General features: G+C 41.7%; 2 protein-coding genes across 2 annotated transcripts; one reads left to right on the top strand and one right to left on the bottom strand.

Moving 5' to 3' along the window:
• Nucleotides 1-1,837: 1,837 nt before the first annotated feature.
• On the bottom strand, nt 1,838-4,648 carry LOC106608682 (UDP-glucuronosyltransferase 2A1). Its single transcript, XM_014206780.2, is given in 7 exon segments — nt 1,838-2,213; nt 2,328-2,547; nt 2,649-2,736; nt 2,985-3,116; nt 3,228-3,376; nt 3,837-3,954; nt 3,956-4,648. Coding segments are annotated over 7 exon segments (1,596 nt in total). The 5' UTR covers nt 4,562-4,648; the 3' UTR covers nt 1,838-1,930.
• A 1,671-nt stretch (nt 4,649-6,319) lies between these two features.
• Nucleotides 6,320-19,684, top strand: LOC106608680 (protein ALP1-like). The gene is made up of 5 exons (XM_014206779.2): nt 6,320-6,723; nt 6,846-6,931; nt 17,002-17,110; nt 17,250-17,383; nt 17,818-19,684. The coding sequence occupies exons 1-5, from the start codon at nt 6,456-6,458 to the stop codon at nt 18,949-18,951; spliced, it is 1,731 nt and encodes a 576-aa protein (XP_014062254.2). The 5' UTR covers nt 6,320-6,455; the 3' UTR covers nt 18,952-19,684.
• Nucleotides 19,685-22,627: the final 2,943 nt, after the last annotated feature.

Genomic DNA, 22,627 nt, shown 5'->3' with positions numbered 1-22,627 from the left:
TCGTTGAAGATGATGTCAGGTGGACTGCTGCTGGGTTTATGTCTCACTTTGCTGGGATTGGAAGCTGAGGGACAAGGGAAGGAATGCGGAAAGGTACGTAACAATTCTCTTACAACTGAAAATGTACAGGTTTCAAATGAGGGCCAAGGTGTTTTTCTCATGACATTCCTCTTCTAGGTTCATTATCATTGGATTTGGGAAAATATACAATATTGGTTGTAGTATTGCCTTTACTGTAATCTCTTGTGGGCAGACTATGTAAACGAAACATCTGACCAAATGACGCATGATTTTATTTCTGGGCTAACTGAGATTACCTTTACTGTAATACAGAGAAATTGAATGGCGCAGTGAAAGAGACTTTGCTTAGTAGTCTGTGGGCGGAAAGAGCGTGTCAGGTCACCCTAACTCTACTCCAATGGTTTGAGCTCACCCACATTTAGCTGTATCACTCTATAAATGTATAATTATGACTGGTACATAAGAGAATGCCATATGTTCAATTGATTTTGCCATACATTTGGCATAATGTTAAATATATGCGCACAAGTATAAGAGTGTGGGTGTTCTGTGTATATTGAGACTTGGGAGTGTGCCACTGGGAAAAAACTGGTTGAATCACCGTTGTTTCTATGTCATTTAAAGCATTTTTTTTTTATCAATGTGATGACCTCAACAATGGAAAACTGATTGGATTTGGAAAAAGTCATCACCATAAGGGCATGTGTAAATCGTAAACTAAAAGTACAGCTATCATGCTTGTAAACCAATCATAGTGTTCCAAAACCATATGAATAGATTGCTCTTTATAAATAATGTTTCGTTGTTACATTTAACTGCCGAAAATGCCGTTCTTTTCTTAGTAGGTAACATCAGAGGTCAGCCTGTGAGAGAAGTCGGAACTCAGGGAAGATAGACGAGTTTCCCCACTATTAATGCAGCATTCATAACCAAGTGGGAAGGTGGTATTTTAACACATACAACTGGGAAAAATCCACGTGAATGCCCCTCCAACTCCTAATTACTAGTGGGAAACTCGACTATCATCCCCCAGCACCGACTTCTCCCACATGCTGACCTCTGACATCACCTACTAAGGCAGGGTCAAAGTCATTCCACGGAGAGCCTAGTGTCTGCAGGTTTTTGGTTTTTCATTTCAATTAAGACCTAGACAACCAGGTGAGGGGAGTTCTTTACTAATTAGTGACCTTAATTCATCAATCAAGTACAAGGGAGGAGTGAAAACCCGCAGACACTCGGCCCTCTGTGGAATGAATTTGACACATGTACTAAGCAAATTCCCTCCATAACAGCATTTTCGGCAGTTAAATGTAACAACAAACCATTATTTATAAAGAACAATCTATTCATATGGTTTTGGAACACTATGATTGGTTTACAAGCATGATAGCTGTGCTTTTGGTTTATGGTTGACCCAGCTTGTAGGCTATTAGCCAATCAGCGTTTCTCAACAAGTTCAAAGCATGTGAATGCATTCAACTAGTATTTAAGACTTCACAAACGTGCACATGATTCTTTCACTGCAATAATACCTGACATTAACATTATTCCAGGTGGTCACTCTTATCTTCTGTCTTCGGTTCTCCCTGTTGCACACAACAAGCTTTGATTCCCCGTCACAACGGGATTGATGGCAGGTTTAAGATGACATCATCAACCCTGTTACGGTCAACCCTGTTACGGTCAACTCGGCTATACTTTATTTGGCAATTAATAATAGGCACTTACCATAGTATTTTTTTCATTTAACCTTGAGATGGGCAAAACATTTTTTAAATTAAAGTTCAACATGCATATTTGTGACAGAATGTTAAAATGAGGTGAAATAAAACATTTATTTTTCACGAAGTTACACTACCAAACAAGGTACTAATTTGGTGGAATGACCCTTTAACATGATTTCAAGGGGTCACTCTGTCTTCTGTCTTGATTTAGTTTTCTTGCAGCACTTGCGGAAGCAGAAAATGCATGTTTTAATGGATACAACTATGACAAGTGCCACTATGGTGAGCAGAGCAGCTGCCACATCTAGACAGTGGTACTGGTACCAGCTCAAGTTATGGGCCTCCACCCTCAAGTGCTTAGCCCCTTTGTTACGCATCACAAATTCGATCCAGAACACAGCTGTATCCAAGGGTTTCATTGGTTGGTCGTGGTGGATTCTTGACAGCCTCATCATGCTTGCTTTATACCTGGTGAAAGGGGAATAGAGACAGTTATTTCACTGCACATTTTCAACAGTTACCCAAAAGGTTGGCGTGAGGAAACCAGTTAGTGAGGAAACCAGTTGTGTATTTGTGACTTACGATGGATCATTGATCACACTGTTGAGGCCATCCACAAGGTCTTTGGATGTCATCTTGTTGAAGTCCACCATTACAGCAGCTCCCTTGTTTTTCATGTGCATGATATTGTCTGGCTGGTCAGCGAACAGGGGGATGCCCACCATTGGGACTCCATGGTAAATGGATTCATATAGTCCATTAGTCCCACCGTGGGTGACGAAGGCTTTGGTCTTTGGATGACCTTTTTGATACAGCACAACGAGAGGAAGCAGGGTTGTTGAACACTGTTGTACGCAAGGAATGTTTATATGTTTGTGACTGTTATCAAGAAAGACATATCACCAAGTAAATCATTTTGTGGAATCCATTCATAAACTCTTGTGTTGGGGGCAAGAGTCTCTGGTTTCTCTCCACTGTATCTCCACAGCACCTATGGTGAGAAAACAGGAATATGAATGAGAATCTGCAATGAAATGGTACTTATAACCAGAAGCTAGGGTTTTTTGAAGGGGCCCTGATGGCCAAATGCAATATATCTGACAGAATTCTATGTAAAGTAAAACTGTAAGCTAGCTTGTTTGAATCGTACAAATGAATCAAATATCGGGATCAAGGAGACGATGACACCTCTACTTATAACAATGTTACAAAGCTATTTAAAAAAATCAACAGACTAACCTTCTGTGGTATTTGTCCCAATGCAGTGGCTATGGTGTTTCCCCTCTCTTTAGTGAGGTTCTTGATCATGGATCCCAGGGAAAACACCACGATTCCATCATCTCCTGAACTCTGCACAAACTCCTCCATGGCCTGAAATTCAACACAATCTACTTCATTATGATTCAATGATATCAGCCCAATAGACTGACTTGTTTCAGTATCTTGTAAGACAGTTGATACGTTTGTGTTTAAAAGCCTTACTTTTGAAAGTGGTTTTGCAGGTTTGCAGTGAAGGCCTCCCACAAATTTAAAGTTGGGAAGGAAAGGTCGAGGATACTCAAAGTCCCAGTTGGTCCGTATCAACCAGATATCTGCCTTCCCCATGATCTCGCATAAAGTCGTAGGTCTGCCTGATAAATGTCGAGATGCATTATGAATGAGACGCAGTACTGCTGAATGAGTGGTCCACAAAACCTATACAAGCTAATCAGTAATTTTATTGTGACAACTTTTACAGCAGATTCTCGCTCTCCGAATGTAACAGTTATTGTACTAAAAAAGCCATTGTGCATAATAATCATTCATTAACAAACATGTTGCAGATTTGCACACAGAACAGCTTCAGTATAGTGTAGACCTAGCCCTATATATAACATCAATGGGGAAAGCACTGCTTCAATCAGAGCTCTGTCAAAGGAGTGCCTAACTTGATTTTGCTTATCCACTTAATCAAAGATATACACAAATAAACCAAGTCATGATATTACATTCTTCTTGTAGATATTCCGAATCTTTATAAAAACCAAACCTGAGATTGAGCTTGTGGTGCAAGGACCCTTCCAACTTTTTGACAAATTCCGATCAACTTACCCTTGATCCCACTGTAGTACTTATCCATGTTCTGTAGGCAGTGTATAGAGAAAAAGCTAGAATGTATCATATACGTAACAAAATTGTGAACCCGCTCCAAAAAACTCATTTGGTCTGTGTACGTCAAAGGGGGGGGCAGGAACAAAAGAGGGGGGCGCTGGTATCTGCCCGCAGTGCCTCTCCATAGCCATGCCAAATGTAAACCTCAACGAGACTATGAGAGGCACGTCAAGAGCATCTGCCATTAAGTCACCGCATGGCATCATTGGATCAGAAAGGACTGCGTCAAACTCCCACTGTCTCAGTGTGTCCATAAGTTCTTTGTTGTGGAAAATGGCATCACACATGCTGAGTTGTAGAGCTGTCATACTTCCCAACACCTCCCGGATCTTCAGGCCCACCTGCCACATTGAGGCGTTCTGAGCCTCGTATATCCAGAAGTTTAGGAAGTCCTCCTGGAGAGACTCCAAATCATGTCTCTCAAAAGGAACATTATACACCTTGAAGCTGAAACCCTCTGGTTTGGTATAGTTGACTGTAGGTGAGGCAGAGCAAACCAGCACTGTGACACTATGGTTTCGCACCACTAGTTCCTCCAGGATCACACGCATGTTGAGCCAGTGACTGTACTCCCCAGGAAAGACCAGCACATTACCACTGTGTGTGCCCTGACACCCACAGAGAATGAGGAGGGCCATGGACAGCAACAACCTCACAGACACCATTGTAGCAGAGTAGATAGAGACAGAGAGGACCTCTATGCGTTCAACACCCTCATACAGGTTTTGACTAGAATTGTGTAAGATCAACCTGACTATAAAAGAGTTATGTGTTCTCCTCTGCAGTCTCAAAGTCTATAGGTTATGTCAGAGATAACCATGGTGCACATTTGCACACTGCACAATTGTGTAAAATCTGCCACTGACAATTTACCTTGGACTTCAGAACCTGAACCCTCTTTCTTCAATGAGGCAAAAGTGCATGTCTAAAACGACCTATACTCGTTCACCTTTCGGTTTTTGTAACTTTTTCCAGAGCAGTATAAAAGAACAGGGTTTCAAGTTTACAATGGGGTATTAGAATCGAAGTTTGTTGGATCTTTATTTGCTTACTTCTGACCGCAAGAGCTGTCTGCCCAAAGTAGTTTTAGGAAGGCACCTGTGTGACCAGTTTCTATCCGGTAGATGGCAGTGTTCCTTTCTCTATGGTGACAATGCTTTTAGTCTTCCCTGTGGCTCAGTTGGTAGAGCATGGTGTTTGCAACGCCAGCATGGTGTGTGCAATGCCAGGGTTGTGGGTTCAATTCCCACGGGGGGCCAATACAAAAAAAGATAATCATTATAAAAAAAATATGAAATGTATGCATTCACTACTGTAAGTCGCTCTGGATAAGAGCGTCTGCTAAATTACTCAAATGTAAATGTTGATTTCTTTCCTTGACAGGCATGCTAAGGAAAGAAGCTAGCAGCAGAATGTTCAAAGGACTTAGCACGTTCATACATTCACATACGTGTCATTGTATAAAAAGACAATTATGGCGAATTGTGACTATTTAAAAACTCAGCTAATGTCTGTCTTGAACCCGCTTTTGAAAATTGTGGTCCTGGAATGACTGAGAATTGTAGAGGATGGCGCATTTGAACTTCGGCTAGAGGTGTCCAAGATTAAACTTGAGAACGAACAGTGGTGTAAAGTACTTAAGTAAAAATACTTTAAAGTACTACTTAAGTAGTTTTTTGTGGTATCTGTACTTTACTATTTTTTTTCACATTTTCTTCACTACATCCCTAAGAAAAATAGTGTACTTTTGCGAATAGTTTCCAATAGAAAGGAATTTTCATTTGGAAGGATTTGTAGAGGCGCTTGGGAAGATGCCTTTTGAAAACCTGAGGCCAGAGATCAAAATCAAGAGCATCATTATGGCGAGAAGCGGTTCGGACAGAGCTGGGGTTGCCCAGCATTCAAATCCTGGAATCTGGAAGATGAGTTAGATGAGTCAAAATGGCAATGCAATGTGGGTGTAGAGTAATTGTTTTTATTTGAAATGCTACCACAGTGATGATTCATGTCGCAACCATAGATGTGTGGTACTGGGATACCAACGTAGTGTTCGTAGAGGACTGTCAGATTTATTAAAATATTCTCTTCTTTCTGTTCATTTTCTATTGAATAATGTTATATGACTCATGAATTAAATACATCTTAACAGATGCAATAAGTTTATTGACATGTTTTAAATGTGTTTTTTTTTGCATTTCTACTGGTATTCTAAATATACTGTAGTTGATTAATATTGAGATTACAGCCTATGAAGTTAATATAATATTGTTTGACCAGTGACAGCATAGTTGCTTGCTTTTAGTTGTGCAAGTACATTTTAAATACATTTTAAAATCTCAAATTCAAATCATGAAATTCTAAATTAATTTTGGTACTTGCACCACACCATACTTATTGCATGACCAACTCGTCAATAGCTCCTCCCCAAATAGGAAGTCATGCACAAGCTTTGTTTACAATTTGCCAGGCAAAGGTAAAAGACAACGTGGATACGTGTAGGTTTTGATGACAATTCTTCATATTATTGTTTTCTAAAAAAAGTTTAAGATTTATTAGCAAATGACAATGGAGAATGCTGGCCACTTTCAAAGTCAGCTAACCTCTCTCATGAACGCGGTAGTGACCGCAGCGGTCGTGGAAATAGTCCGACTTGTAGAGGACAGTGCCGTGGTCCTTCGCCAACAGTTGTCCAAGAGTAAACTGGAGAACGAAGCATTAAAAGTCGAAAACGAATCGAATAAAAAGAAGCTGCAAATTTTGGAAGGAAGGTCGATGGCGGCAACGCAGCGTTCTGTCGCTCGTTGTCATGAAGCTGATGGCAGGAAATGTAACTCATGTGTGGATGGTTGGAAACTAAGTGGATTGCATTGGCTTTGTTACACGATTTATTTTGGGGCAAATAATCAAACATGCATTTTATGGTTTCTTCTGTTTATGGTAATTGTATAGATGAATTTGTCCACACAAAAGATGATGGAAATGGAGAGAAGACAGGTGCAGGGCTGCAATCTCAGGAGCCGGCTGGCCAATCCCAGGTTTGTATACGGGCATTTCCATGTAAAAGGCCCATGAGTACTAATTATGTGTAGTTCATAGGAGCACATCACATTTGGTGTCAAATGAAAGCTAAGAGGCTATATGTATTTTTTATTTTTAATTAAGTCATATGTTTTTTATATATATATTTGTAATAATGACAGTTACAACAATACTGAATGAACACTTATTTTAACTTAATATAATACATCAATAATATCAATTTAGTCTCAAATAAATAATGAAACATGTTCAATTTGGTTTAAATAATGTAAAAACAAAGTGTTGGAGAAGAATGTAAAAGTGCAATATGTGCCATGTAAGAAAGCTAACGTTTAAGTTCCTTGCTCAGAACATATGAAAGCTGGTGGTTCCTTTTAACATGAGTCTTCATTATTCCCAGGTAAGAAGTTTTAGGTTATAGTTATTATAGGACTATTTCTCTCTATACCATTTGTATTTCATATACCTTTGACTATTGGATTTTCTAATAGGTACTGTAGTATTGCCAGCATAATCTCGGGAGTTAATAACTTGAAGTCATAAACAGCGCAATGCTTGAAGTACAGCGAAGAGCTGCTGGCAAATGCAGGAAAGTGCTGTGTGAATGAATGCTTACGAGCCTGCTGCTGCCTACCACGGCTCAGTCAGACTGCTTGATCAAATATCAAATCATAGACTTAATTATAATATAATAACACAGAAATACGAGCCTTAGGTCATTAATATAGTCAAATCCGGAAACGATCATTTCGAAAACAAAACGTTTATTCTTTCAGTGAAGTACGGAACCGGCATCGCTAAGTCTAAATATTGCTGTTACATTGCACAACCTTCAATGTTATGTCATAATTATGTACAATTCTGGCAAATTAATTTCGGTCTTTGTTAGGAAGAAATGGTCTTCACACAGTTCGCAACGAGCCAGGCGGCCCAAACTGCTGCATATACCCTGACTCTGCTTGCACTGAACGCAAGAGAAGTGACACAATTTCCCTAGTTAAAATAAATTAATGTTAGCAGGCAATATTAACTAAATATGCAGGTTTAAAAATATATACTTGTGTATTGATTTTAAAGAAAGGCATTGATGTTTATGGTTAGGTACACATTGGTGCAACGACAGTGCTTTTTTCACGAATGCGCTTGTTAAATCACCCGTTTGGCGAAGTAGGTTGTGATTCAATGATAAATTAACAGGCACCGCATCGACTATATGCAACGCAGGACAAGCTAGATAAACTAGTAATACCGTCAACCATGTGTAGTTAAGATTGATTGTTTTTTATAAGATAAGTTTAATGCTAGCTAGCACCTTAACTTGGCTCCTTGCTGCACTCGCATAACAGGTAGTCAGCCTGCCACGCAGTCTCCTCGTGGAGTGCAATGTAATCGGCCATAATCGGTGTCCAAAAATACCGATTGCTATGAAAACTTGAAATCGGCCCTAATTAATCGGCCATTCCGATTAATCGGTCGACCTCTAACTACTACTACTACTACTACTACTACTACTAGTAATAATAATACAAAGAGAATCGCAAAGATGCTGTAAAAACAAACAAAACCAATGTAGAGATCTGGCAGGTATTGGGCAATCGTCTTCCACAGCTTCAGATGATAAGGTGCTGTTCAGCTGGGCAGTAGTTTAAGTGGAAAAAGTGGAGTCGATGTTTTCTTAAACCACATCTAGCAGAAAAAGTCTTACAAGGTATTTGAAATGCATCAAAACACAATGTTACCACTACCAACTAATATCAACATTTAAATGTAGTTTTGCAGAAATCATTAGCCTGTAAGTTTAATAAATATATTGTTATACTTTTACCAAAACACCACATATCTATAAGTAGGAAGATTATGAAAGTTTACAGAAGTAACAATTAAAGGTAGAGCTTCCAATTAGTTGTAGTGTTTTTACTGATCATTTGGTTTATGATTTATTAAGTGGTTAAAACTTGTCAATCTGTTTCCAAATCAGTAACAGAATGACCAAAAAATGATTAGCAAAATGACTGCAACTGTATTGGCTACAATAGGAAATCATAGTAGACACAAACCACAGTTCTGTCTCCTGTTACTGTCCTCTCTTCCACTGACATACTGTTATGTTCAGCTCATAGTGTCTCCTGTTACTGTCCTTCTCTTCCACTGACATACTGTTATGTTCAGCTCATAGTGTCTCCTGTTACTGTCCTCTCTTCCACTGACATACTGTTATGTTCAGCTCATAGTGTCTCCTGTTACTGTCCTCCTTTCCACTGACATACTGTTATGTTCAGCTCATAGTGTCTCCTGCTACTGTCCTCTCTTCCACTGACATACTGTTATGTTCAGCTCATAGTGTCTCCTGTTACTGTCCTCCCTTCCACTGTCATACTGTTATGTTCAGCTCATAGTGTCTCCTGTTACTGTCCTCTCTTCCACTGACATACTGTTATGTTCAGCTCATAGTGTCTCCTGTTACTGTCCTCCTTTCCACTGTCATACTGTTATGTTCAGCTCATAGTGTGTCCTGTTACTGTCCTCTCTTCCACTGGCATACTGTTATGTTCAGCTCATAGTGTCTCCTGTTACTGTCCTCCTTTCCACTGACATACTGTTATGTTCAGCTCATAGTGTCTCCTGTTACTGTCCTCCTTTCCACTGACATACTGTTATGTTCAGCTCATAGTGTCTCCTGCTACTGTCCTCCTTTCCACAGACATACTGTTATGTTCAGCTCATAGTGTCTCCTGTTACTGTCCTCCCTTCTACTGTCATACTGTTATGTTCAGCTCATAGTGTCTCCTGTTACTGTCCTCTCTTCTACTGACATACTGTTATGTTCAGCTCATAGTGTCTCCTGTTACTGTCCTCTCTTCCACTGTCATACTGTTATGTTCAGCTCATAGTGTCTCCTGTTACTGTCCTCCTTTCCACTGTCATACTGTTATGTTCAGCTCATAGTGTCTCCTGTTACTGTCCTCCTTTCCACTGTCATACTGTTATGTTCAGCTCATAGTGTCTCCTGTTACTGTCCTCTCTTCCACTGACATACTGTTATGTTCAGCTCATAGTGTCTCCTGCTACTGTCCTCTCTTCCACTGACATACTGTTATGTTCAGCTCATAGTGTCTCCTGTTACTGTCCTCTCTTCCACTGACATACTGTTATGTTCAGCTCATAGTGTCTCCTGCTACTGTCCTCTCTTCCACTGACATACTGTTATGTTCAGCTCATAGTGTCTCCTGTTACTGTCCTCTCTTCCACTGACATACTGTTATGTTCAGCTCATAGTGTCTCCTGCTACTGTCCTCTCTTCCACTGACATACTGTTATGTTCAGCTCATAGTGTCTCCTGTTACTGTCCTCTCTTCCACTGACATACTGTTATGTTCAGCTCATAGTGTCTCCTGTTACTGTCCTCCCTTCCACTGACATACTGTTATGTTCAGCTCATAGTGTCTCCTGTTACTGTCCTCCTTTCCACTGACATACTGTTATGTTCAGCTCATAGTGTCTCCTGTTACTGTCCTCTCTTCCACTGACATACTGTTATGTTCAGCTCATAGTGTCTCCTGTTACTGTCCTCTCTTCCACTGACATACTGTTATGTTCAGCTCATAGTGTCTCCTGTTACTGTCCTCCTTTCCACTGACATACTGTTATGTTCAGCTCATAGTGTCTCCTGTTACTGTCCTCCTTTCCACTGACATACTGTTATGTTCAGCTCATAGTGTCTCCTGTTACTGTCCTCTCTTCCACTGACATACTGTTATGTTCAGCTCATAGTGTCTCCTGTTACTGTCCTCCTTTCCACTGACATACTGTTATGTTCAGCTCATAGTGTCTCCTGTTACTGTCCTCTCTTCCACTGTCATACTGTTATGTTCAGCTCATAGTGTCTCCTGTTACTGTCCTCTCTTCCACTGACATACTGTTATGTTCAGCTCATAGTGTCTCCTGTTACTGTCCTCTCTTCCACTGACATACTGTTATGTTCAGCTCATAGTGTCTCCTGTTACTGTCCTCTCTTCCACTGACATACTGTTATGTTCAGCTCATAGTGTCTCCTGTTACTGTCCTCTCTTCCACTGTCATACTGTTATGTTCAGCTCATAGTGTCTCCTGTTACTGTCCTCCTTTCCACTGACATACTGTTATGTTCAGCTCATAGTGTCTCCTGTTACTGTCCTCCCTTCCACTGACATACTGTTATGTTCAGCTCATAGTGTCTCCTGTTACTGTCCTCTCTTCCACTGTCATACTGTTATGTTCAGCTCATAGTGTCTCCTGTTACTGTCCTCTCTTCCACTGACATACTGTTATGTTCAGCTCATAGTGTCTCCTGTTACTGTCCTCTCTTCCACTGACATACTGTTATGTTCAGCTCATAGTGTCTCCTGTTACTGTCCTCTCTTCCACTGACATACTGTTATGTTCAGCTCATAGTGTCTCCTGTTACTGTCCTCCCTTCCACTGACATACTGTTATGTTCAGCTCATAGTGTCTCCTGCTACTGTCCTCTCTTCCACTGACATACTGTTATGTTCAGCTCATAGTGTCTCCTGTTACTGTCCTCCCTTCCACTGACATACTGTTATGTTCAGCTCATAGTGTCTCCTGCTACTGTCCTCTCTTCCACTGACATACTGTTATGTTCAGCTCATAGTGTCTCCTGTTACTGTCCTCTCTTCCACTGACATACTGTTATGTTCAGCTCATAGTGTCTCCTGTTACTGTCCTCTCTTCCACTGACATACTGTTATGTTCAGCTCATAGTGTCTCCTGTTACTGTCCTCTCTTCCACTGACATACTGTTATGTTCAGCTCATAGTGTCTCCTGTTACTGTCCTCTCTTCCACTGACATACTGTTATGTTCAGCTCATAGTGTCTCCTGCTACTGTCCTCCCTTCCACTGACATACTGTTATGTTCAGCTCATAGTGTCTCCTGTTACTGTCCTCCTTTCCACTGTCATACTGTTATGTTCAGCTCATAGTGTCTCCTGTTACTGTCCTCTCTTCCACTGACATACTGTTATGTTCAGCTCATAGTGTCTCCTGCTACTGTCCTCTCTTCCACTGACATACTGTTATGTTCAGCTCATAGTGTCTCCTGTTACTGTCCTCCTTTCCACTGACATACTGTTATGTTCAGCTCATAGTGTCTCCTGCTACTGTCCTCCTTTCCACAGACATACTGTTATGTTCAGCTCATAGTGTCTCCTGTTACTGTCCTCCCTTCTACTGTCATACTGTTATGTTCAGCTCATAGTGTCTCCTGCTACTGTCCTCCCTTCTACTGTCATACTGTTATGTTCAGCTCATAGTGTCTCCTGCTACTGTCCTCTCTTCCACTGTCATACTGTTATGTTCAGCTCATAGTGTCTCCTGCTACTGTCCTCTCTTCCACTGACATACTGTTATGTTCAGCTCATAGTGTCTCCTGTTACTGTCCTCCCTTCCACTGACATACTGTTATGTTCAGCTCATAGTGTCTCCTGTTACTGTCCTCTCTTCCACTGACATACTGTTATGTTCAGCTCATAGTGTCTCCTGTTACTGTCCTCTCTTCCACTGACATACTGTTATGTTCAGCTCATAGTGTCTCCTGTTACTGTCCTCTCTTCCACTGACATACTGTTATGTTCAGCTCATAGTGTCTCCTGTTACTGTCCTCTCTTCCACTGTCATACTGTTATGTTCAGCTCATAGTGTCTCCTGTTACTGTCCTCTCTTCCACTGTCATACTGTTATGTTCAGCTCATAGTGTCTCCTGTTACTGTCCTCTCTTCCACTGTCATACTGTTATGTTCAGCTCATAGTGTCTCCTGTTACTGTCCTCTCTTCCACTGACATACTGTTATGTTCAGCTCATAGTGTCTCCTGTTACTGTCCTCTCTTCCACTGTCATACTGTTATGTTCAGCTCATAGTGTCTCCTGTTACTGTCCTCTCTTCCACTGACATACTGTTATGTTCAGCTCATAGTGTCTCCTGTTACTGTCCTCTCTTCCACTGTCATACTGTTATGTTCAGCTCATAGTGTCTCCTGTTACTGTCCTCCTTTCCACTGACATACTGTTATGTTCAGCTCATAGTGTCTCCTGTTACTGTCCTCTTTTCCACTGACATACTGTTATGTTCAGCTCATAGTGTCTCCTGTTACTGTCCTCTCTTCCACTGACATACTGTTATGTTCAGCTCATAGTGTCTCCTGTTACTGTCCTCTCTTCCACTGACATACTGTTATGTTCAGCTCATAGTGTCTCCTGTTACTGTCCTCTCTTCCACTGACATACTGTTATGTTCAGCTCATAGTGTCTCCTGTTACTGTCCTCTCTTCCACTGACATACTGTTATGTTCAGCTCATAGTGTCTCCTGTTACTGTCCTCTCTTCCACTGACATACTGTTATGTTCAGCTCATAGTGTCTCCTGTTACTGTCCTCTCTTCCACTGACATACTGTTATGTTCAGCTCATAGTGTCTCCTGTTACTGTCCTCTCTTTCCACTGACATACTGTTATGTTCAGCTCATAGTGTCTCCTGTTACTGTCCTCTCTTCCACTGACATACTGTTATGTTCAGCTCATAGTGTCTCCTGTTACTGTCCTCTCTTCCACTGACATACTGTTATGTTCAGCTCATAGTGTCTCCTGTTACTGTCCTCTCTTCCACTGACATACTGTTATGTTCAGCTCATAGTGTCTCCTGTTACTGTCCTCTCTTCCACTGACATACTGTTATGTTCAGCTCATAGTGTCTCCTGTTACTGTCCTCTCTTCCACTGACATACTGTTATGTTCAGCTCATAGTGTCTCCTGTTACTGTCCTCCTTTCCACTGACATACTGTTATGTTCAGCTCATAGTGTCTCCTGTTACTGTCCTCTCTTCCACTGACATACTGTTATGTTCAGCTCATAGTGTCTCCTGTTACTGTCCTCTCTTCCACTGACATACTGTTATGTTCAGCTCATAGTGTCTCCTGTTACTGTCCTCCTTTCCACTGACATACTGTTATGTTCAGCTCATAGTGTCTCCTGTTACTGTCCTCCCTTCCACTGACATACTGTTATGTTCAGCTCATAGTGTCTCCTGTTACTGTCCTCTCTTCCACTGTCATACTGTTATGTTCAGCTCATAGTGTCTCCTGTTACTGTCCTCTCTTCCACTGACATACTGTTATGTTCAGCTCATAGTGTCTCCTGCTACTGTCCTCCCTTCCACTGGCATACTGTTATGTTCAGCTCATAGTGTCTCCTGCTACTGTCCTCCCTTCCACTGACATACTGTTATGTTCAGCTCATAGTGTCTCCTGCTACTGTCCTCCCTTCCACTGACATACTGTTATGTTCAGCTCATAGTGTCTCCTGCTACTGTCCTCCCTTCCACTGACATACTGTTATGTTCAGCTCATAGTGTCTCCTGCTACTGTCCTCCCTTCCACTGGCCTACTGTTATGTTCAGCTCATAGTGTCTCCTGCTACTGTCCTCCCTTCCACTGTCATACTGTTATGTTCAGCTCATAGTGTCTCCTGTTACTGTCCTCTCTTCCACTGTCATACTGTTATGTTCAGCTCATAGTGTCTCCTGTTACTGTCCTCTCTTCCACTGACATACTGTTATGTTCAGCTCATAGTGTCTCCTGTTACTGTCCTCCTTTCCACTGTCATACTGTTATGTTCAGCTCATAGTGTCTCCTGTTACTGTCCTCCTTTCCACTGACATACTGTTATGTTCAGCTCATAGTGTCTCCTGTTACTGTCCTCTCTTCCACTGGCATACTGTTATGTTCAGCTCATAGTGTCTCCTGTTACTGTCCTCCCTTCCACTGACATACTGTTATGTTCAGCTCATAGTGTCTCCTGTTACTGTCCTCTCTTCCACTGACATACTGTTATGTTCAGCTCATAGTGTCTCCTGCTACTGTCCTCTCTTCCACTGACATACTGTTATGTTCAGCTCATAGTGTCTCCTGTTACTGTCCTCCTTTCCACTGACATACTGTTATGTTCAGCTCATAGTGTCTCCTGTTACTGTCCTCTCTTCCACCGGCCTACTGTTATGTTCAGCTCACAGGGTCTCCTGCTACTGTCCTCTCTTCCACTGACATACTGTTATGTTCAGCTCAGTGTCTCCTGCTACTGTCCTCTCTTCCACTGACATACTGTTATGTTCAGCTCATAGTGTCTCCTGTTACTGTCCTCCTTTCCACTGACATACTGTTATGTTCAGCTCATAGTGTCTCCTGTTACTGTCCTCTCTTCCACCGGCCTACTGTTATGTTCAGCTCACAGGGTCTCCTGCTACTGTCCTCTCTTCCACTGACATACTGTTATGTTCAGCTCATAGTGTCTCCTGTTACTGTCCTCCTTTCCACTGACATACTGTTATGTTCAGCTCATAGTGTCTCCTGTTACTGTCCTCTCTTCCACTGACATACTGTTATGTTCAGCTCATAGTGTCTCCTGTTACTGTCCTCTCTTCCACTGTCATACTGTTATGTTCAGCTCATAGTGTCTCCTGCTACTGTCCTCTCTTCCACTGTCATACTGTTATGTTCAGCTCATAGTGTCTCCTGCTACTGTCCTCTCTTCCACCGGCCTACTGTTATGTTCAGCTCACAGGGTCTCCTGCTACTGTCCTCTCTTCCACTGGTGTAACTGTTATGTTCAGCTCGTAACTTTATTTATTTTCCTGTCCAGTGGGGTTCAAAGCAAGAGTGTGAAAACAGTCTGGACAACCCCCTCACTCTCCCTGTCTCTCTTCTGTCTCTCTCCAATTAATGTCACTTCTCTTGGCTCTTACTGACGCCTACCCACGAGTCCCCTCTCTTTCCATTTACTGTAACCAGACACCTCACCCACTGAGCACCAGGTTTCCATGGACGTTGAAAAGTAGTTGAAATTTGGTCAATCCACCTCTGAACCAATCATAGACATCTGTTTCACAAGTTTGGACAACAGTATGGTAGAGTACAGTAGGGAAAAGTAGAGTATAGCTCAGTACAGTCGGAGAACTCCTGTAAAATATTGTACATATTTAGTTGATTTAAGTGTTATTTTTTAAATTGTATTATGTTTTTGTGTGTTTGATAACTCATTGAATTTCTAGCGAATATGTCTAGTTGCCTTGACCAATGGAATGGCAGGTTGATTTGTTTTCTTTGCTTAGCTACCTGACTACTGTTTGCATTACAAAGATGCATTCAGCACCGCTTCTAGTTTCACCCAGCTAAAGAGAGTGGACTGCAGTGTGGAGATGGCGGAGGGCTCCCTTGTAGTGAGGGTGGCTTTATACACTGGACTGACGTGTGGTAAGCTTTTAGTGCCGTATCGGCAGCAGAAGAAGCGTCACCCAAGTGGATGTTACACATGGCTAGTGGAGGAGTCGTCCTGTGGCTACCGAGGGCTGGGGACTGAGAACAACGTCAGGACCGGCTAGCCAACTCCACCATCATCTAACCTGTCCCTCCCTAGTACCATCTAACTCGGCTGCCAGACGAATAGAGGCCTTCACCAAGAGCAGGCTTCCTGGTGAAGCAGGCTGTCAAGTATTCACTGTCATATTTTTTCTTAATTTTCTTTTTACTGCAGTTTTGTGTTCTCTTACCGATTTGTACTGTGATGTCCAAACTTGTGAAACATAGACGTCCATGATTGGTACAGATTTGGTCCGGCCCGGACAAACCAAATGTGGTAGCCAGTGTGTAGAATAATACTCAAACGGATATTATATTTTTGTACCATGAAGAGAATGACATTCATAATTATGCATTTCTGTATCGTACAAATCAGAGACCCATGATGTCATTCTGTCACCATAATTGTGTTATAGGGTGTTAATCCACTTAATTTACTGTAGTTCAATAACCAAAATAGATTTTTTTTCAAAGTGAAGGTATCATGTCATTGCTGACACCCCATTCTTTCTGCAGACATCATTCTGTCTTAATTCAAAGTAGATATTGAAGAGTTTTTGGAAAAATTTGTAACATAAAAAAAAAAGTGATTTTACCGTCATGTTACCAAACTTTACATCTGCACTGCTCTTCGCGTAAATTCGTTTTTGTAAAATTTTCAGTGGAAATTGTTAAAAGTTGTTACCATGGAGAAGGATGGAATGAAAGTACTTCGCATCAAGAAGGAAATAAATGATGACACAGAACATAACACACCATCTCCAGTGACAGGTGAGTGTGACAGTTTCACCTATCACAGTTCTATGTTTGAGAATAGTGCATAACTTTTTGCCCAGACTGTACATATTAAGCTTTTTGACGTGAATTTCATACGTTGTATTTACTGTAATGGCACCTGTGTCTGTTTCAGATGAGCAGCTGTGTCCCAAAGTGGACATGGTGTTTGATAAGGAGTGGAGCCAAAGCCTGTGGCGAGACGACAAAATAGACAGTAAAGACAGAACAGAGGAAGAAACTCCAGGATCATCAATGACCCAGCATCAGGTCAGTCCACTTTCCATCAGAGTTTAAAAAAAATCGTAGTTAAGGCCTATGTGATACAAACACACATGCTGTTGAGATGGTTGGTTGTGAGATATACAGATCTATTGAGCCATGTTTTGGTCAAAAAACTAATCAGAGACATGACAAAAGATGGGAAAGGGAAGTAAAATACAACAGTCAAATAATCAAACCCAAACAATGGAAAAGTTCTTCAAGAAGTGAACCTGTCGCAGTCATCCAAGTGTCTTCAAAGGTCTAGCAGCATCTGGAAATGAACAACAAACTCAATCCCCTAAAAAGACAGCAAAGACCGATACATAAAAAAATGAATGTACAGAAGTGGCGTGTTGTATCGACATAGGCCTCTGACTACCAGGCAGGCTACCAAGTCCCTCTACGGGTTTACTTACATACGGTTGGTCGTCTTCTTACAGAACGGAGGTCTACTTCAGTGCAGTAAGCTGAATCCCTCCACTCCCATCCTCGAAGTCTTCTGTGATCCTGAACGAGACACGTATCCCGACTACCGACTGAAGAGGGAATCTCTGAATTATCTGTTCTCCTTGGCCCTGACTGGTCAAGACAGACAGACGGCAACATTCAAGATCCTCGTCTTTATTTACTGGTTGGCCCACGGGACCTCCTATAAAACTGTCTCGGAGACTTTCGGAATCCCTCTGTCCAATGCTACCAGCATCGTCCGCGACGTTGCGGACAAACTGGTCAAGCTCTCGCTGAAGATTGTGAACAAGCCCTCTTCAGGCGAGCTGGCTCTCACGGTACAAGGGTTCGGCAGACTGGCCCGTCACCCGGTGTTTGAGAAGGCTGTGGGGGCCATAGGTGGGTGCCACGTCAGGGTCAAGATCCCCGGTGTACCGCAACCCCAACAGCGTCCAGGTGACCAGCCCCTCCCTGAGAAGGCCCTCCCCACCATCAACTTCCAAGGGGTCTGCGACCACACGGGCAGCTTCATCGACGTCTTCGCGGGGCTGCCTGGGTCTATGACCGACGTGAGGATCCTGAGGCACAGTCCCCTTTACAAATGTGCTCTCTACCCTCCACCCGGATGCTTCCTCCTGGGCAGTGGCAGGTACCCTTGCCTACAGACGCCTGTGTGCCTCATCACACCCTATTCAAAGTCTGACCAGAACCCGCTGCACGTCCAGTTCAACCAGCACCACGCCATGGCTCTCTCCTCCATCGAGAGGACCTTCGGCATCATGAAGAAGCGCTGGCACACGATCTTCCTGCAGCCTCTTGAGCTCCACCCGAGCTTCATCCCCAAAGTGCTAGCAGTGTGCACCGTGCTGCATAACATCTGCCTCAGGTCGGGAGACTTGCTGGAGCCAGTGGAGGTTGAGGACGGAAGCAAGGTGACAGAGGCTCTGAAGGAGTGGCTAGCGTCCAATGAGACCAGCGGGGAGGCGTTGAGGGACAGTTTGGCTAAACAGATCTCTACAATGAAATGCATGGCCGCTGTGAAAGATGAGCGAGGTACATCTGCACCAGCAAACACGACGGCAGTGCAAAAAGAACACGCTTACAACATAGTGGTGATGGAACATTGATTGGGTGATCAAAATTGATGGGTCGAATAAGTCATCAGTCACCGATTACACCACTGGCTAGCTGTGATACTTCATGAGCCCATAAATGGTGGTGGAACTGTTACTACTGACATTTTTGACTTTTTCACTAAAACAATTAAGCAAAGTCACCTCATATGCCAGTGTTTCTATACAATGTCAAAAATCATCAAATATGATTTCCTTTATAGTGTACACAGTATAGTGAAACACGATTTGGATTATGTTTTTGTGAGTGGTGTAAATGAGTGGGCAGGTATTCGAACTTGTTGCTTTCTTTTTGATCAATTCAGTGCTTATTACAAGTGTGTTCTACTCAATGAGTTATACTGTATACTCTAGATGACTGATAGGGGGCGCTACCACCTTGCCTCCATCTTGGCACTCCCTTATTTAGCATAAAAATGAAGTGAAAAAATATGAACATTTTCCTTAAAGTACATTTATTTTTAGATTACTAATGTTACTGTCCCCACTACAACAACAAAAATACTTAAATACATGTAATTTTGTCCTTGAAACATTTAGTTAACTACTGTAGAATTCCTATGGAGGACTGCTCCTACTAGGGGTGTCATGTCCGACCGGTGGCTTCAAAGCCTCTCAATGGTCAATACATAGCATCAGTAATCCTTGGTTTATATACATCATTGTTTCTACGTGTTACGTTTTTTTTCTGTTGAGTTGAAAATAAAGCAATATATCTACCTCCAAATCCTTTGTAATGTGAATGGATTTTTTCTTGTTGTGCCTTAGCCTTTCTGCCCTATAATAATATGGTTATTCAAATGTGTGTGTGTGTGACAAGTTTTCCCTGAATTTTCAATGCAGTAGTTTCGGCTTAGAAAAACTGAAAGGTTATGTTACTTCTCAAAAGGTACCACCAGGAGGCACTGAATGAATTAGTGTTATTACTGTATGGATACTCAAAGCATCCCCTATAAGCAGCGGGGTTTAAATCTGTCTTTCGGGAACCCGCAGTCCTTTCATGTATTTGAACTATTCCATAGCTAGCTCACCTGATTCAGCTTGTCACCTAAGCATCAAGCCCTTGAATAGGTGAGTTGGGTCAAGGCTACAACAATTGTGAAACATCTGGGTGGGGTCCCCAAGGAGAGGTTTGAAAACCACTACCCTATAGTCTGCAGGCTGTGGTGTGCAATCAAGTCTTTGATAAAAGCATTCTTCATTGTGCCACCTAAAGGGACATTTTTACCTTACAGAAAAATACGACATGGAAGGTTCATGGTGCCAGGCTAATTTCAACCATCAATGCACTCCGTGATAAAACAGACCAAAGCACTCTTGCATCCTCAAGGCATATATTATTTTGGCAACTGATTTCATTGTTTCATTGATTCTCATTTATTATTTGGACTTTTCACAGAAGGAAAAGGAGAATTGTAAATTATGCGGATGATTGGATTAAAGAGGAGGATGATTGGATTAAAGAGGATGAGGACATCCTAGAGCAAACCCATGAAAGTGCAAGTGTTCGGCGAGTAACCATATTTAGTATTGTGAAGTGGATATGTTCAGTGCTCACTCAATAGCGCTCAATGAATAGTCAAAACCAAATGATTCAGTTATTTTACAATTGAAACATTGTGTTTAAAATCAACAAATCATTCTTCTCCATGTTTTTTGCAGATTGATTCTTCAGTCAATCCACTCAGTGATTTGAACAGAGACGCTTTCCACATTTTGCAGCCAAGAAAATGACATGGCTAAGATAACAGAGTTTGAGAGGCTGATTAGGGTCTGTTAAGGACAAACAACAGGATTGTTGGGGAATACCAATGCTAACAGTGGTGGGAAAAGTACCCAAATGTCATACTTGAGTAAAAGTAAAGATACACTTTACTTAAGTCATTTTCTATTAAGTTAAGTCACCCAATAAAATACAACTTGAGTAAAAGTAAAAGTATTAGGTTTTAAATATACTTGAAAATGCTAAAATGTACTTAAGTATCAAAAGTAGAAGTACAAGTATAAATCATTTCACATTCTTTATATTAAGCAAAGCAGCATTTATATTTAAATTTTTTTTACAGATAGCCAGGGGCACACGCCAACACTCAGACATCATTTACAAATTAAGCATTTGTGTTTAGTGAGTCCGCCAGATCAAAGGCAGTAGAGATGACCAGGGATGTTCCCTTGATAAATGTGTGAATTTGACCATTTCTCTGTCCTGCAAAGCATTCGAAATGTAACGAGTATTTTGAATGTCAGGGAAAATGTGTGGAGTAAAAAGTCCATTATTTTCTTTAGGAATGTCTCAATTTACATCAACATAGCTCAGGCAGTAGGAAGCTCTCATCCATTTATATGCAGATGATAGTCTTATACTCAGCTGGCCTCTCCCCGGATTTTGTGTTAAATGCTCTCCAACAAGCTTTCCTAGTGTTCAACAAGCTTTCTCTGCCCTTTACCTTTGTTTTGGAGGTGTTCAGAACAAGGTTATGTGGTTTGGTAAGAAGAATGCCCCTCTCCTTACAGGTGTTATTACTACCTCTGAGGGTTTAGAGCTTGAAGTAGTCACCTCATACAAGTACTTGGGAGTATGGCTAGACGGTGCACTGTCCTTCTCTCAACACATATCAAAGCTGCAGGCTAAAGTTAAATCTAGACTTGGTTTCCTCTATGGTAATCGCTCCTCTTTCACCCCAGCTGCCAAACTAACCCTGATTCAGATGACCATCCTAACCATGCTAGATTACGGAGACATAAGTTATAGATCGGCAGGTAAGGGTGCTCTCAAGCGGCTAGATGTTCTTTACCATTCGGCCATCAGATTTGCCACCAATGCTCCTTATAGGACACATCACATCACTGCACTCTATACTCCTCTGTAAACTGATCATCTCTGTATACCCGTCGCAAGACCCACTGGTTGATGCTTATTTATAAAACTCATAGACCTCACTCCCCCCTATCTGAGATATCTACTGCAGCCCTCATCCTCCACATACAACACACGTTCTGACAGTCACATTCTGTTAAAGGTCCCCAAAGCACACACATCCCTGGGTCGCTCCTCTTTTCAGTTCGCTGCAGCTAGCGACTGGAACGAGCTGCAACAAACACTCAAACTGGACAGTTTTATCTCAATGTCCTCATTCAAAGACTCAATCATGGACACCTTACTGACAGTTGTGGCTGCTTTGTGTGATGTATTGTTGTCTCGACCTTCTTGCCCTTTTGCTGTTGTCTGTGCCCAATAATGTTTGTACCATGTTTTGTGCTGCTACCATGTTGTGTTGCTACAATGCTGTGTTGTCATGTGTTGCTACCTTGCTATGTTGTTGTTTTAGGTCTCTCTTTATGTAGTGTGGTGTCTCTTGTTGTGGTGTGTGTTTTGTCCTGTATTTATTTTTAATCCCAGGGCCCCGTCTCCCGCAGGTGGCCTTTTGCCTTTTGGTAGGATGTCATTGTAAATAAGAATTTGTAATTAACTGACTTGCCAAGTTATATGAAGGTGAAATAAAAAAGTAGAAGTTGTAAAAAAATATAAATAAAGTACAGATACCCCAAAAAACTATGTAAGTAGTACTTTAAAGTATTTTTCTTAAGTACACACCACTAAATGCCAAGAAGAAACAGAATCGTTGTATTAATCTGGATGGACAATGAACAAGAGCAAGAGTACAAGCAA

This window comes from Salmo salar, chromosome ssa07 (genome assembly GCF_905237065.1).
Source record: "Salmo salar chromosome ssa07, Ssal_v3.1, whole genome shotgun sequence".
NCBI lineage: Eukaryota > Metazoa > Chordata > Actinopteri > Salmoniformes > Salmonidae > Salmo > Salmo salar.
The sequence above is the reverse complement of the archived record's forward strand: the minus strand, read 5'-3'. Positions and strand labels throughout refer to the sequence as shown.

Excerpts from the sequence above, each read along its gene's own strand:
- LOC106608680 (XM_014206779.2), top strand. The coding sequence starts at position 6,456 with ATGACAATGGAGAATGCTGGCCACTTTCAAAGTCAGCTAACCTCTCTC. Across the intron at positions 17,111-17,249 it reads CACACCATCTCCAGTGACAG|ATGAGCAGCTGTGTCCCAAA; the intron begins GTGAGTGTGACA and ends TGTCTGTTTCAG. Across the intron at positions 17,384-17,817 it reads CATCAATGACCCAGCATCAG|AACGGAGGTCTACTTCAGTG; the intron begins GTCAGTCCACTT and ends GTCTTCTTACAG.